Here is a 13,441-nt window from a genome sequence, read left to right as displayed (position 1 = left end):
AAGGGCACATACTGTCAGTGCTGTCCGTTGCATTAGTAAATCAGGCCAAGTCTAGTCCCTGCTGGGCTTGTGTTCAGCGGCTCTGAAACAGGGTGCTCAGCAGTGGTATAAGTGGAGAGGACTGGCCTGAGGCAGGTGTAGTGCTGGCAGCTGTTTGGCTAGCTTCAGTTCTGCCACTGCACGGCCCTTCTGACTTGAACGCCTCGGGAATGTTCCAGTTGGGAGAACTGACCTCTCCATCTCTGTTTAGGCTTTATTCCAGTTAAAAACAAAACCCCAAACTATTTAAACTCTCTTCTAAACAATAATTATTTGTAATTACTTAACACTTCAAGTTCTAGACTTTTCAAGAATTGTAATCAGCTGCGACTTTACAGTCAGCAAAGTTGTATTAAAACGTGTATCCTCATTTTAATAACCAGGAAACTGCCACAAGTAATTATTGTCTTGCCGCAGCAAAGTCCGTCAGCACTCACCTAGCAGTTAACTGGTCAGCTGGATATTTAAGTACTTTGCCAAATCTTGGGGTCAGTCCCTGACGTTGGGGTCAGGCAGAGGCAGAAGCCAAACTAAATCCTCATCATAAACCCCAAAACCCCTAGATCTGTCTACTGAGCAAGGAGTTCCTGATTCTTGCAGTATTCTTCAAAATGATACGTGACCATCATCCAACTAGTATGTACATGTGCAAGGAGCTGCATTGGCTGTTGCCATCGTAGTCTTCAGCAGTGATTTGATATTCTATCTTCTGCACGAAACTATGCTGCTTCCATTTTAACATTTTATCTTTTGTTGTCCAGATGAGCACTATGCCAGGACTTCCTACAAGACCCTGTTTCTATGATATAGACTTGGACCCAGTGTCAGGAGAAGTAAATGGGCTCTTTTGAAAGGAATTACTAACCAAAGGTAGGTGCCTTCTTGAAGGCTTTCAATATTTGGGCTTTATTTCTCATCTTGAGATAATGGAGTTAAGCCAATCTCATATTATGCCATATGTTTCCAAATGACATTTGATTTATAATTCAGCATGAAAGTTGCCTGCAGTACTATATAATAATAATTAAATTTATTTTTCTTTTTAGCTCCCAGAAGAACACCTGATGAGTCATGTAAACAGAACGATGCCCTGATTATTTTTTTGTTTTAAGTCGAAACAAGATATGACTGATAATATAGTGCAAGAAGTGACTTGGAAGGAGGAGTGCTGAAGAATCAACCCCTTACTTTTAATCTGTAATAATTTTTAAACTGCTGTATTCCAAGCTAGTTGACACTGACCATATAAAGCAGACTTCCTCTACAAACCTCCTGCTTCATAATTGTAGCTGAAGCAGAATACAGAAGCTTGGGTTTAGTGACCTCTTTTGATTCCGTGACATGATTTTAATAATTAAAAATCCTAAAGCTGGAGCTGTTTGAAACAGTCTTGGGACTTAATTGTCTTAACCATAGGGTTTTTGTAGCATATATTATCTTTGAAAGTCTTGTACACTGCATAGTCGTATTTTCCGTACTGAATGCACTTCTCGCACTATGGGAGAAACTGCTGTGCTCTGAAACTGCACCAATGCCTCTTTTAAAGAGGGAGCAAGGAGGAATCCCCTTTGCTTCTCATCTCTCCAGAAATGCTTACCCTGGCTTCTGCTGTGAATTATTCCTGCAGGCACCTGAGCCACATCAAATTTCCCTTTTGGAAAGCCCAGCTTTCTATTAAAAAATTCTACTGTTAATGGAAATCCAACCTCTGGATATCAGATCTATAGAGACTGGATCTCTGGCCTGTATCTGTGGCTTTTACCAAAGGTGTCTTTTGCACCATTTTATGCCCAATGATAAGTATAGTTACACCGTTGATGAGTCTTGTTTCCTAGAGTACCTTTTAGGTGAACAGAGACAACGTGAGTAATGATCAAGTAATCTGTATCAGCTTTTGCCAGCAGGCCAAAAATCATTTTGTAACACAAAAATATAGTTCCCATCAATTTTTTAACTAATACAAATAAACTGGTAAATACTCAAAGTGCTTTTGGGGTTTTAATGCATGCACTGAGATTACTGAAGTAGAACTTATTTCTGTAATTAAGTGTACAGAGCAGCAATCCTAGTATTGACAACTAGAAGTGATTATTGCAGTAACAAGTTGCCTGCAATGCACCACTCTGTGTGTGTGTTTAATCTTGTTTCCTTTCCTGGATGATGTATGTCATCTATAGGAAATAAACTACCTGAATTATTCCATGGATTTGAGATACTTGCAGCTGATTGCAAAAGATTGGAATTAAGACTTGCACGGCCCATCTGCTTGCATCAGAACTGAATCTAAAACATTCCGATTTTGGTGAGAACTGTGAGAGTCAGGATCTAGGTGTGCACCAATGTAAGGGCGCATTGGTAGTACACACATACTGGGTATATATATGGAGAGAGAGAGAGAGATCTGTATCTCTGAAGTTATTCAGGATGGGAGAATAATTATACAAAAATTACCTGGTTGTCACAGAAGCAAAGACAGAATAGCTTAAATTGGCGTAAGAGCATTTGAGATGCATTCACAGCCTCCTAAAATTATTTTTTTTTTTTCCGATGGTATTCAGCTGAGGAGTTATTGGCAGCCAGGTTTGCCAGAGCACACAGAGGCCCCTTGCAGGGGGTCAGAAGGGCTGTTCCCCGGTTTGGGGCTACCCTCTGCCTGGCTGAAAGTGCCTCTTCACATGCGGCACCTTGGCCAAGCCTTCCCTTGAAGCAGGTTGCCAGAGCTGATGCTGCCAAGTCTGCTGTCAGTTCCTACATTTAATCTTCCCTGCCACACTGCTTTCCTGCGAGTGCTCTGTGTTCCACCTTCATTTTATGCTTATGAAAGATGGGATAAGTGCAAATTTATGCTAAGATTAGCCTCCTTTTAGTTTAGCATGAGATCATAGACATGTGCTTGAGAGAGACGGTTCAAGAGGTTGCTAGTCCACCTCCTGCAGTGAGGCTCAGGCATGCAACTGTTTAAGGGTTTGGTACGCACGGCAGGACTGCTGGCAACAAAGCAGAAGGGCCAAAAAATAACCCCAAGCACCTCTAGAGGTTAATGGGGAATGCTTTTCTAACCCGCACTGTTGGGACATGAGCGCTCCCGTGTCCCTACTCTAGGTCTTGCAGGACTGATACATAAATAGGTTGTTTTTTCTTAACACTCTACTTTGCAACTAAGTATGCTGGCTAGTCCTTGCCCTGTCAAATAGGACACAAAGGACACTTAATTTCTTCTAACTTAATATTGGAAGGTTGTCTTCCTGTTGCCTAGAGAAAAAACTAATTACATACAAATTTGTTCTGTGTGGGCTATTTGTGGGCCCAGAGCCCTGAGCTGGTGTTATGGCCGTCCGTTCCCTGAGCTCTGCTGTAATGAGGGTCCTGCGTCACGTCATGTAAGAAATAACACAGGTGGGTTTTTTTTGACTAGTGATAAGGTCAAAAGAAAAAGGAGAAGGTGTTGCTTGGCTGGCTTTTTGCACATCACCAGCACTTCAGTGTGGGCCCAGAAAGAAAACCAGAGCCTACAACCAGGTGGGATCTCCTTTCAAGCTTATCCATCTTCTGACCAGATCCTCTGCTTGCCTGCAGACCCTGTTATTTCTTTCCCTTGCACCATAGCCTGTGGTGCTACCATCTTCCCCTGGAGCGGCAGGAATAATTGAATTCCATGTGAGGTGTTTCTGAATGGGATTGATGAGAACCTGCCACCCCCCAGGCAGCACTTGCCCGTTATCCGTCTTTAGGTTAGCCACTCTCATTACCGCTGCCTGCCTTCCTCCCTCACGCCTCCCGCTGCAACGAGGGGAAACCTCCTCGCGCTGAGGAGCCTTGCTTGGCTTTAATGCAGAAGTCGGTCGTAATTAGAGCCCCACCATCCGCCCCGGGGAGACACGCTCTTTCCAAATGAAGATTATTATCCTGAGTGAATGCGAGCAAACACATCTCATAGGGGAGTTTTTACAAAGGCAATTCCTTGTGGTTGCTTGATCCACATTTCTGCCCTGCTGGCTGACATTTCAGCCCAACAAACCCATTTTGTCCCTTTTTTCCCATGAAGAAGCTAGGGAGGGGGAAGGCCACCTGTATTTTTCTAAGGCTGGCCTCCGCTGGAAGCCACTTGCACGTTCAGTGTGGTGCTTTGCCTGGTTTCTTATGTGCAAACATGCTGTGAAGTAGTTAACGTCCTTAAAACAGTTGTGGGCGTCAGTCAGCTCCCCGTGGAGCTGAACGGGGCCATTCAAGCATCTCAAACTATAGTTTCATGTAGTTCCTCAGCTGCACTTGGTAGTCCTTTTTCTGGAGCCCCTCCCATCAATCATAACAGCTGGAGATGCAATTTTTTCTACATCAGATCTCAGCTGCTTTGGAGAAAAAAGGCTCATATGAAAGGCGAGGATTTCAGGCAAGGATTAGTTTAAACCCAAGAACTGGCTGTCCTTCCCACCACCTCTGAAGGTGTAGCTCCTGCAGTGACCCAAAGTGTGTGCTTAAAGCTGCAAAGGTTTCAGGTGGGACAAAAAAAAAACAGCTGCCAAGAGCGAGACCCCCTTCCTTCGCACAGGGCCAGGCAAACGCTGGATCCGCAAATGCCAGTGGTCCCATCCTCCCGGGCATGCGTCGGGATCCAAACTGCAAACCACAGCTCAGTCCCTAGGAAGAACCTTTGCCTCGTGTGCAGTTTTGGCGTGTCTGCTGCTGCTGCTGTGCTCAGCCTGGGAGGGGCAGGAAAGGTTACTCTGCAAGAGGGAGGGGGATGCTGCCCCACGAGGAGGGATGCTGCCCCACAAGAAGGGAGGGTGCTATGCCCTAAGAGGGAGGGATGCTTTCCCGGAGGAGGAGGGATACTGCCCCGCCAGAGGAGGGGGTGCTATTCCCCAAGAGGGCGGGATGCTGATCTGTAAACAGGGAGGGATGCTTTCCTGGAGGAGGAGGGATGCTGCCCCGCACGCAGGGCTGGGCCGGGCTCCCGGAGCCCCCTCCCCAGCACCGCGCTCACCGAGCAGGTGCCCGCAGAGCCGCCCCGGTGCCTGGGGGCGGGCCGGGGGCTGGCGGCGGCCGCCTCGGCGGGGGGCGGGGGGCTGCCGGCAGCGCCCTCCCCGCCGGCCCGGGGGGGCGCGGCTGCGGCGGGAGGCGGCGGCGGCGGCGCGGAGCGGCGCGGAGCGGTGCGGGGCCGGGCCGCAGGTGAGGGCGCGGGGGGCGCGGGCGGGGGCGGGCACCGCCTCGGAGGGTTCCGCGGGGGAGGCGACACGCGTGGGGCTCCTGGCTCGGCCTCTGCAGCCGCGGTCGCTGCCCGAGGAGCCCCCTCCCATCCCCTCGGAGGGGTTCGGCTTTCGGGGGTCCCCCCACGGCCCGGGACGGGGGGGCGAGGGGGTGACTCGGGGCGGGGGTGGGGGGCGGCGGTGCCGGGCGGCTCCTGCTGCCGCCGGCGGCGTCCGCGAACGCCCCCAAAACTTCTCGGGCTGCGGGGGCTGCGGCGGCGGCGGGCTGCGGGCTGCGCTCCGGGCACCGGCAGCCGCGGGCGGCTCTCGCTCACACGCCCCTCTGTCAGCTTAGCTCGTTTTCCCCTTAAAAAAAAAAAAAAAAAAAAAAATTAAAAAAACAATATTTAAAAAAAAATAATACCCAAATCTGCTCCGCGGAGGAGCATGCCCCGCCGGACCCCCCGTTTTAAATCATCTTACTACTTAAAAGCAGAGCACAAAATCCCGTGTAGAGGATTGCCTAGAGTCACTGAGCCAGTCCCAGAGAAGTTGGTCTGTTTGCGGTAACACGCTTGTGCATCTTGATATCAAAAAATGTCCTGATGATGTCTTGGGGCAGCGCTTTTTTTTTTTTTTTTTTTTTTTTAAGGGTGACATGTATCTTACAATATCATGTATTTGATGAACACATGCGGTGTTAATTGAGGTTGCTATGGAAGGCATGCACGTAGTATAAATAAACTCCCTTCTTGCCATGTGATTTCGCTTTTGTATTCCACCAGCCTCCTTTTTGTATTCTGTGTTTTTGCATATTGTCATATGGTGCATTAAAGATAAAAATATCTGCTGTCTCAGGGTGTAATTTCCCTAGCTGGAAGTATGAGTGCATATGGAGCAGTGGGGAAAAGATTTAGCTAACCGTAGGAGAAGAAAATATACATGTGTGCATGCGTAATATCTATTTGCCATTATATGGGCAATTAAAAAAAAATGGTAAAACAGACAAAATAGCAAAATAGTATTTTCTGTGGTGGAACATCACTAGGTTGACAGCTTGGTGGCCTTATTTTGCCTTTGGATATGCGATGCTAATTAGTGGAAAAAACTGCTGTGGTGCATCCAGAGGCAGAACTGCTTTTCCAGCCCTGGTCTGCCTCCCAAAATGAAATATCCTTTTTAAAAAAATATATATTTTTAATACTTAAAAAAAAAAGAAAAAGCTCCACAGGTCTCATCGTTTGTTTGTTGTGTTACAGATGAAAGATGGAAGCGTTGGCCATGCTTCGCAGCAAACCTCACGTAACCTGCGAGGGGAACTGAAGCAGAAAGCAAAGCTGAGACTAAGCAGCGTCTGACCTTGTCACTGGGGGGCAGAAAACAGCCACTGGCTGCCGCTGGTTGTACTGGTGCTTCAATCAAGCTCCCTGAGCAATGTGGAATTGCAGATAGCTCAGAAAGTGCAAGTTCTTTCCAGGTCCGTGGGGTGAATAAAAATTATTAACTCTTGGCTTGATTTGTCATCCTTTGGGGGAAAAAAAAAGGTAATGTCAGACTGGCAATGAAATAGTCGTGCCGTGAGACTGAGCACAACTTGAAGTGGGTTGTCCTGGAGGTGAGAGCGACTCCAGCCAGCGAAGCCAAGGAGAAGCCTGTTGAACTTCACATCTACCCGGGATTCCTTGGAGAGGTGATAGAGTGAGTAATAAGACAAAGTGGGAGTTATAAAGCGGATGCGATAGCTTCAGCAGAACTTCTCTTCACTGCCACATCCACTTGTTAAAAAGCATCTAATATTATTTTGAAAACAATTTGAGGAAAAAAAATGCACTTTGAGCATCTCTGTAGTTCCTGTCTGATGCATTAATCAAGAAAAATCAATAATATAATACAAACAGAGGAGAGGAGTGAATATGGCGAAGGCAGCTAAGGAAATTCAAATGGAGAACCCAAGAGAGGTAGAGACTCACAGCACAGGGGCGACGTGCTCCCCGTCGGAGGAACAGGCAGAAAAACCCTCCATGCTCTGTTTTAAGAAGCGGAAGAAGTCCTGTAAGAAGGGACTGACTGTGAAGGGTGTGTGTGAAGGAGACTTGGAGGAGAAAAGCCAATGTGTCAGCGCCGACCATGAGGAGGCAAAAGTTTCTAATCAATCGCGATCCTCCAGAGGAGCCTGGGCAGCCATCAAAAACCTCGCAAGACCTCGGAGAAGGCAAAAATCCTCCTCACGGAAGAAGGCGCCCTCTGATTCCCAAGTGCAGCTGGAGACGGATGCTGAGGAGAGCCGCACGCAAAGTTTCCCAAAGAAACGGGGGAGCTCCGGGGTGAAGATGCCCTGTGTACGGTTCTCCAGAGGCAAGAAAAAACCCAGCCCCTCTGAAGCAGTGGAGGAGTCGGAGGGCAGCATTCAAGCAAACGAAGTGATGGGTGCTTTGAATAAAGCTAGTGAGGAGCCGGAGGATTTGGCCCCGAAGGACAAGTCTGAATCCTTCAGCCCGGTCTCTGCAGAGGAGGACCAGGATACAGCGAAGGAAAGCGCCGACTCTGTTGGGAAGAGCGAGCCCTTGCCAGAGCCCACACCTGACACAGATGAACATAGGGAGTGCACCGCCCAGTCGGAGATAACCGATTCGGAGACAGTTAATGAAACAGCCCAGGAAAAACCGCAGGAGGGGAGCCTACCCCAAACCACAGTCCATGCGGAAGGCGGGGAAGTTGCTCCTGAAGCGCCCGTTTCCAAGGATCAACCCAACAGTGCCCCTGAGACTACTGAGCTGCAGGAAATCCCTAATATCTGCAAAGAGCTGCCTGAAGGGGATGAATCAGAAAAGAGCATAAATCCTCCTGAGGAGCGCAAAGCCGAAGAGACTGTAATGGATTTCAGTCAGTCGGCGTTTAAAGATGATGCTGCGAGCGTGCAGGGCTGCTCCAGCCATCAGGTGACATTAGAAGCAAACACGGGCGCCGGCGTCAGCATTGTCATCACCGTCACCGAAGCTGAGGACTCTGACAACACCGACTCTGACCAGGCCTACGAGCCGTCCCCGGTTTTGCACCGAAATAAGCAGAAAGGGAATAAAAAGTCAAGTGGGAGCTTTGATTTTGGTAAAAAAGAGGGCCCCGAGGCTGGTGGTGGTCCCCAGGTGGAGGAAAAAGGTCCAGGTGACCAGGGGCACAGAACTGGGGAGCAGTACGAATTGCTCCTCATAGAAACCGCATCTTCCCTCGTGAAGGCAGCCATTCAGTCGTCCATAGAGCAACTGGTCAATGAAATGGCTCTGGAACAGAATAAACACAACAATTTTCTGTGATGGCAGCAGTGCCCCCAAAATAAAGAGTACAGGGAGTGATTTGGCCTGGGGGAGGGAAGCTTGAAGGGCTCCCAGGGCCGAGGTGTAGTTAATTCTGCATGCCTGTTCAGTTGTGTGTCTATGTGAAATGGATCCTGGGACGTGGGGCAGACCCTACTACGTACAGCGTGTCCCCTGGGGCTGGGGCTTCAGGCAGTGCCACCGGCCACAGCTGCAGAAAAATGAAGGTGCTGCCGTGACTGTGTTTTCATTTATTGGCATCTTTACGTCAAGGCCACGTTTCTGCCATCATCCATGCCAGGTTTCCCTGCTGTTCACGCTGTAGATCTGTGTGTACCATGCGTTTAGCTAAAGGTGCCGAGAGGCAACGAGTGCCCGATCCACTGCTGGGCTGGATTCGGGATGCGTTGGACATGGCTGGAGGTTTGCCCTGGGGTTTGGTGGAGTCGAGGGAGGGTGAAGTGACTGCTATGTTAACATGAAGACGTCAACGCCAGACAGGCTTAGGCCGGTGTTTGGTATTGCAAACGGGTACAGATGCCATCAGCCGTGGTCACCCCTGCTGTCACGTCGCATGAAGCCGGATGGTTGCAGCGAGCGGGGTTTTTCATTCGCCCTCTTCCCCTGTCACGAGCAGCCTGTGCATTTCCAGACATGTTAAAGCACGGCATCAGCCGCTCGCCTTGCTGACCCCAGGCTGCGCGAATGCCAAGAAAACGACATAGCTTCATTTGCCGGGGGCCCGTTCTCGCACCATTAAGCTCAACGGGAAAAATTCCCAGCAGCGCCGGCGGCGCGGGCTGGGCAGGAGCGTGCCCGCTGCGGGGAGCCCCTCTCCTTCCTTCACCTTGCTTTGCCCCAGTCACCACGTCACGGTGAAGCTGTCCTCGGATGTAGCATATTTTTGATAGATGGCATGTGATATAAATAGCAGTGAGCTGCATGCGTGTTAGCAGTCAACTATTGCCTCGGTGTTGACATAGTCCGGGGAGACGCGACGTGCTGCCGGCGCTGGAATCTCTTGAAGTGGGGAGGAGGTTTGGTCTGGGCGCTGCCGGCATCCCCGGGTGGCGGCGGCAGCCTGTCCCGCACCGCTCCCCCCTCGCTGCAAAGCCTGCCTGGCTCCAGCGAGCCTGACCGTCCCCTGGGAAATGCGCATTACGCCCGACTCGCTGCTGCCGGGCTCTGGCTGGCTCCGGCACGCCACGTAGCTTGCTCTGAAACACGCAGGGAAATGCCGGAGTGATCTTACCAAAGTCCTCAGGGAAAAAAAAAAAATCTAGCCGTGAGGGCTTGGGGACACGGCTGTAAAATGCCCAGACAGGCCGATTGCCGTCAAAGCCCACAAACTGCCCTGCTCCGAGGGGATTTGCGCCAGCGTAGCGTGTGTGCGCGAGCATCGCCTCTTGACTGCCAGCTCTCCAAGAGAAAGGGGCCTTTTAATAATTTGGGATTGCATCTGGGCGGCTGGGATTTACGCACAGCTGCGGGCAAGGCAGCCTGTTCTGCTGAGAAAATTCTCTTGCGTATTTCTCAGCCGATACAGAAATAGCAGCCTCGCTTGGCGATTGCTCACTGCCCATGGGCGGTATGCTGAGATTTCCCTTCCCAGCGTAGGGCTTGGGTTCCTGTTAAAATACAAGGGCTGTAAACTTTCCTAGTACCTGGTGCGCAACCACATTTTAAACTTTGATAGGGCATCTCCTCTGTCATGAGAGGACTGTGAGCCGTGAGCGCCGCAGCTTGTTTCTGTGCAAGTAAAACTTAGGAAAAATCAGAGGATGTTAAAGAGAGAAGTGTCTTCTTTTTCTGTGAATTTATTTAGTAAGTTATCAGATAGTGATAATGCTGTGTGTGCAATTTTAATGGCTTTGTACTTCATACTGGTCCTTCCAGGTATTTTGCCATAGTTTTGAAAGGGACTTTTTAAGGACTTTTATATGTACCTTTGGAGCTGCTGCGGGGCCCTGAGGAGAGCTGCACTGATGCTGGAGGTTGCTCGTGGGATTACACTGGGCTCCGCGGCCGGTCGGTGCTGAGCAAAGGGCGGCAGCATCTCTGTGGGGCCCCGCTGGTGTCGGCTGTGGAGGAGGATGGCTGGGCTCAAGTAAAGAAACACTAAAAGAGCCCGCAGGGCCAGGCTGTCATCTCCTGTCGGCCCGCTAAGCAGTTTCAGGAGAATTTCAGGTATTTCAGTATTGCCTTTTGGGTGAAACACATCTTCAAAAGAGGAGGAGAATGGCAGAAATGCTCTGGTCCAGCCTGGCCCCCTGAGACTGTTTCGCCGCGTCCAGGGTTTGCATCCTTTCTTTAGATGGTTTTTCCCTTGATTATAGCTGTACATATAACTGATGATTATTTCATTAAAGTTGAATGTACCTGTTGTTTTCTTGCCTCGTGGTTGAGTGGGCAGCTATGGAGAGATTTTATACCTGAACAGTGGTGCTCCGTTGGGTCCAGCTTTCGCAGGCAGCTGTACGGCGAGCAGAGAAAGAAATCTTAAAGTTGGTAGCAGACCTGAAATCTTTGGAGGCCTGCTCCTCCTGGGCTCTTTTTGCAAGGTTTCCGTTCTCTTGCTGGCCAGTCATTTCCATTCGCAGAGTCCTGGCTGCGCAGGGACTCCCGTAAGGTATTTGTGAAGGATCACAAATCTCCAGTGGCTAAGAAAAGCCATCCTGCTGCCTGACAGTTCAGTTCCCGGTGGGATGCCCTGTAGCGCCAGAAGAAAATGTTTGAGGGTCTGCAGACGGACTGGGGTCAAACCCCGCGGTGCGTGGAGTGGCACGGCTCTGGCCACTCCCAGGCGGGTGATTTCGTTTTTCCCTGGGAGCTGCTGGTTGATGGTTTCCGATCCCAGGGCTCTGGGTGGCTATTTTGAGGCACAGTTTGGTGCTGGCGGGGTCCGCGGCAGGGCCAGCACCTCAGGAGGGGGACCTGCAAGTTTGATGCTTCGGCACTTTCTGTTACGGCTGAAATGGGCCCCAGACCCTAATTTATTAATTTTTTCTTTGCATAACATCTTTCATGTAATTTCTTGAGACACTTCATACCATAAAGAAGATACAGAAAAATGTTATACATTTTTAATGGTATTAATACTATTTATTCTTTCAGGTTTACAGAACTTGCAACAATTGCTAATGACTTAATTAAGACTCTCTACTCCTTCATTATGATTAGAGAGTTGAACATTAATAAACATTTATTCTTTTGGAGAAGGAATGATAAATTTACTATTGCAAAGGCGTACCGGGCCAGGGAAGCTCTGAGGACGCGACTGCCTGGTTGTGCCAGAGCACCAAAGGGTGGCCTGGCTTTAGGACAGCTGAAATAAACTGGGGTAATACATCACCTTGGTTGCTTGTAGCCCCATTCAGATTGCTTTTGGGCCATCTGGCTCTTTGTCCAGGAGTCCGTTGCTTGCTGCCCCTCTGAATTACGGAAGTGGTTGCTTTGTAGCAGCATCTTCATGAATTATTTGGTTCTCCTGCTCACCCCATGGCCTGTGCCGCTGTGTTTCTCCCAGATGTTTCCAGTGCTCTCCTCGCCAGGGACAATTTGGCTTTATATTCAACAAGTCCCCTATCCCTGCTTTGCTGTGCCATTTTGAATATTTTCATTTCCCTCAGCTTTTTTTATATTATCTGCTGAGGGATATAAGCTGAGGGATTTGGGTCTCGTCAGTCTGGAAAAAAGACGGCTGAGGGGGGACCTTATCAACACTTATAAATACTTAAAGGGTGGGTGTCAGGAGGATGGGGCCAGGCTCTTTTCAGTGGTGCTCGGGGACAGGACAAGAGGTAACGGGCACAAACTTGAGCATAGGAAGTTCCACCTAAACATGAGGAGGAACTTCTTTACCCTGAGGGTGGCAGAGCACTGGAACAGGCTGCCCAGAGAGGTGGTGAAGTCTCTGTCCCTGGAGACATTCAAAACCCACCTGGACACGTTCCTGTGCAACCTGCTCTAGGTGACCCTGCTCTGGCAGGGGGTTGGACTAGATGATCTCCAGAGGTCCCTTCCAATTCTATGATTCTATGATTCTATGATCAGCAAAGAAAAGGGTGTTTAAATAGTATAACTTACGCCCAGGAAGGCTTCCAGGAGGATAAAAAGCTTTTCTGTTAGGTCAATGCTGAGCCCAGCAGAAAACAAGTGTATCCGCTGAAAAGTTCCTTGTGGAAATTGCTGGTAGACAATGATGGCACGAACAATTATTGCATTTTCTTTCCTGCCCTGGTACACCAAAAGCGCACTGGAAATGCACAGGCTGCTGAGGGCCAGATCTCCATTCGCTGAAGGTCTCTGCAGCTCCATACGCTTCAAAGGACCAAATCTACAGCAGCCAGGAATCTAGTATTTGAATTGAAGATGATGACCCTGCATAAATGATGGGCATTTTCGTATGCGTGCTTCTGTATAAAAATGAAAATCCAAGAGCTGTTTTCACAAATGCATGTAAGAAATTGAGTAAACTCATGAAATACATGTGAATCCTGGCCTGTGCTTGGGATGGATGGATGGATGGATGGATGGATGGATGGATGGGAGCCAGATCCTGCTGATGGACCCACCTGTTAGGGGCAGCAAAGCTCTAATATTGCCTGTCTTACAGATACAGGGTTTCAACATGAGTAACTTGGAACGATTACATGCTCCAAGAGAACAGATTGATTTAAATAATTTGCTTTAATATTATTTTACATCTGCAGTTGTATTCCCAGAGAAATGGTTCCTGTTAGCTCTTGCTGGGTGGTATTAAAAAAATTAAATACTTCCATTTGCAACCAGATAAAACCTTTACAGTAAATGTGATTTTTTTTTTAAACTAATCAGAGGATGTTCTTTCTTATACAGTTCTTTAAGCAACAATATAGGTTACCATTTTTTAGGAAGCGCGACTTT

The 13,441-nt window shown here is 48.9% G+C and overlaps 2 protein-coding genes across 2 annotated transcripts in view; both read left to right on the top strand.

Moving 5' to 3' along the window:
• MTHFD1 (methylenetetrahydrofolate dehydrogenase, cyclohydrolase and formyltetrahydrofolate synthetase 1) overlaps nucleotides 1–1,220 on the top strand; it is a 47,387-nt gene extending 46,167 nt beyond the window's left edge. The window contains exons 27-28 of the mRNA XM_054199382.1: nucleotides 801–909; nucleotides 1,086–1,220. Of these exons, the coding sequence (XP_054055357.1) occupies nucleotides 801–890 (90 nt within the window). The 3' untranslated portion in view covers nucleotides 891–909; nucleotides 1,086–1,220. The remainder of the gene's footprint in view (nucleotides 1–800; nucleotides 910–1,085) is intronic.
• A 350-nt stretch (nucleotides 1,221–1,570) lies between these two features.
• AKAP5 (A-kinase anchoring protein 5) lies at nucleotides 1,571–11,510 on the top strand. Its single transcript, XM_054199383.1, has 2 exons — nucleotides 1,571–3,558; nucleotides 6,485–11,510. The coding sequence occupies exon 2, from the start codon at nucleotides 7,139–7,141 to the stop codon at nucleotides 8,534–8,536; it is 1,398 nt and encodes a 465-aa protein (XP_054055358.1). The 5' UTR covers nucleotides 1,571–3,558; nucleotides 6,485–7,138; the 3' UTR covers nucleotides 8,537–11,510.
• The last annotated feature ends 1,931 nt before the right edge of the window (nucleotides 11,511–13,441 follow it).

Source organism: Rissa tridactyla, chromosome 4, assembly GCF_028500815.1.
Source record: "Rissa tridactyla isolate bRisTri1 chromosome 4, bRisTri1.patW.cur.20221130, whole genome shotgun sequence".
Taxonomy (NCBI): domain Eukaryota; kingdom Metazoa; phylum Chordata; class Aves; order Charadriiformes; family Laridae; genus Rissa; species Rissa tridactyla.
This window is presented reverse-complemented; position numbering and strand designations above follow the sequence as displayed.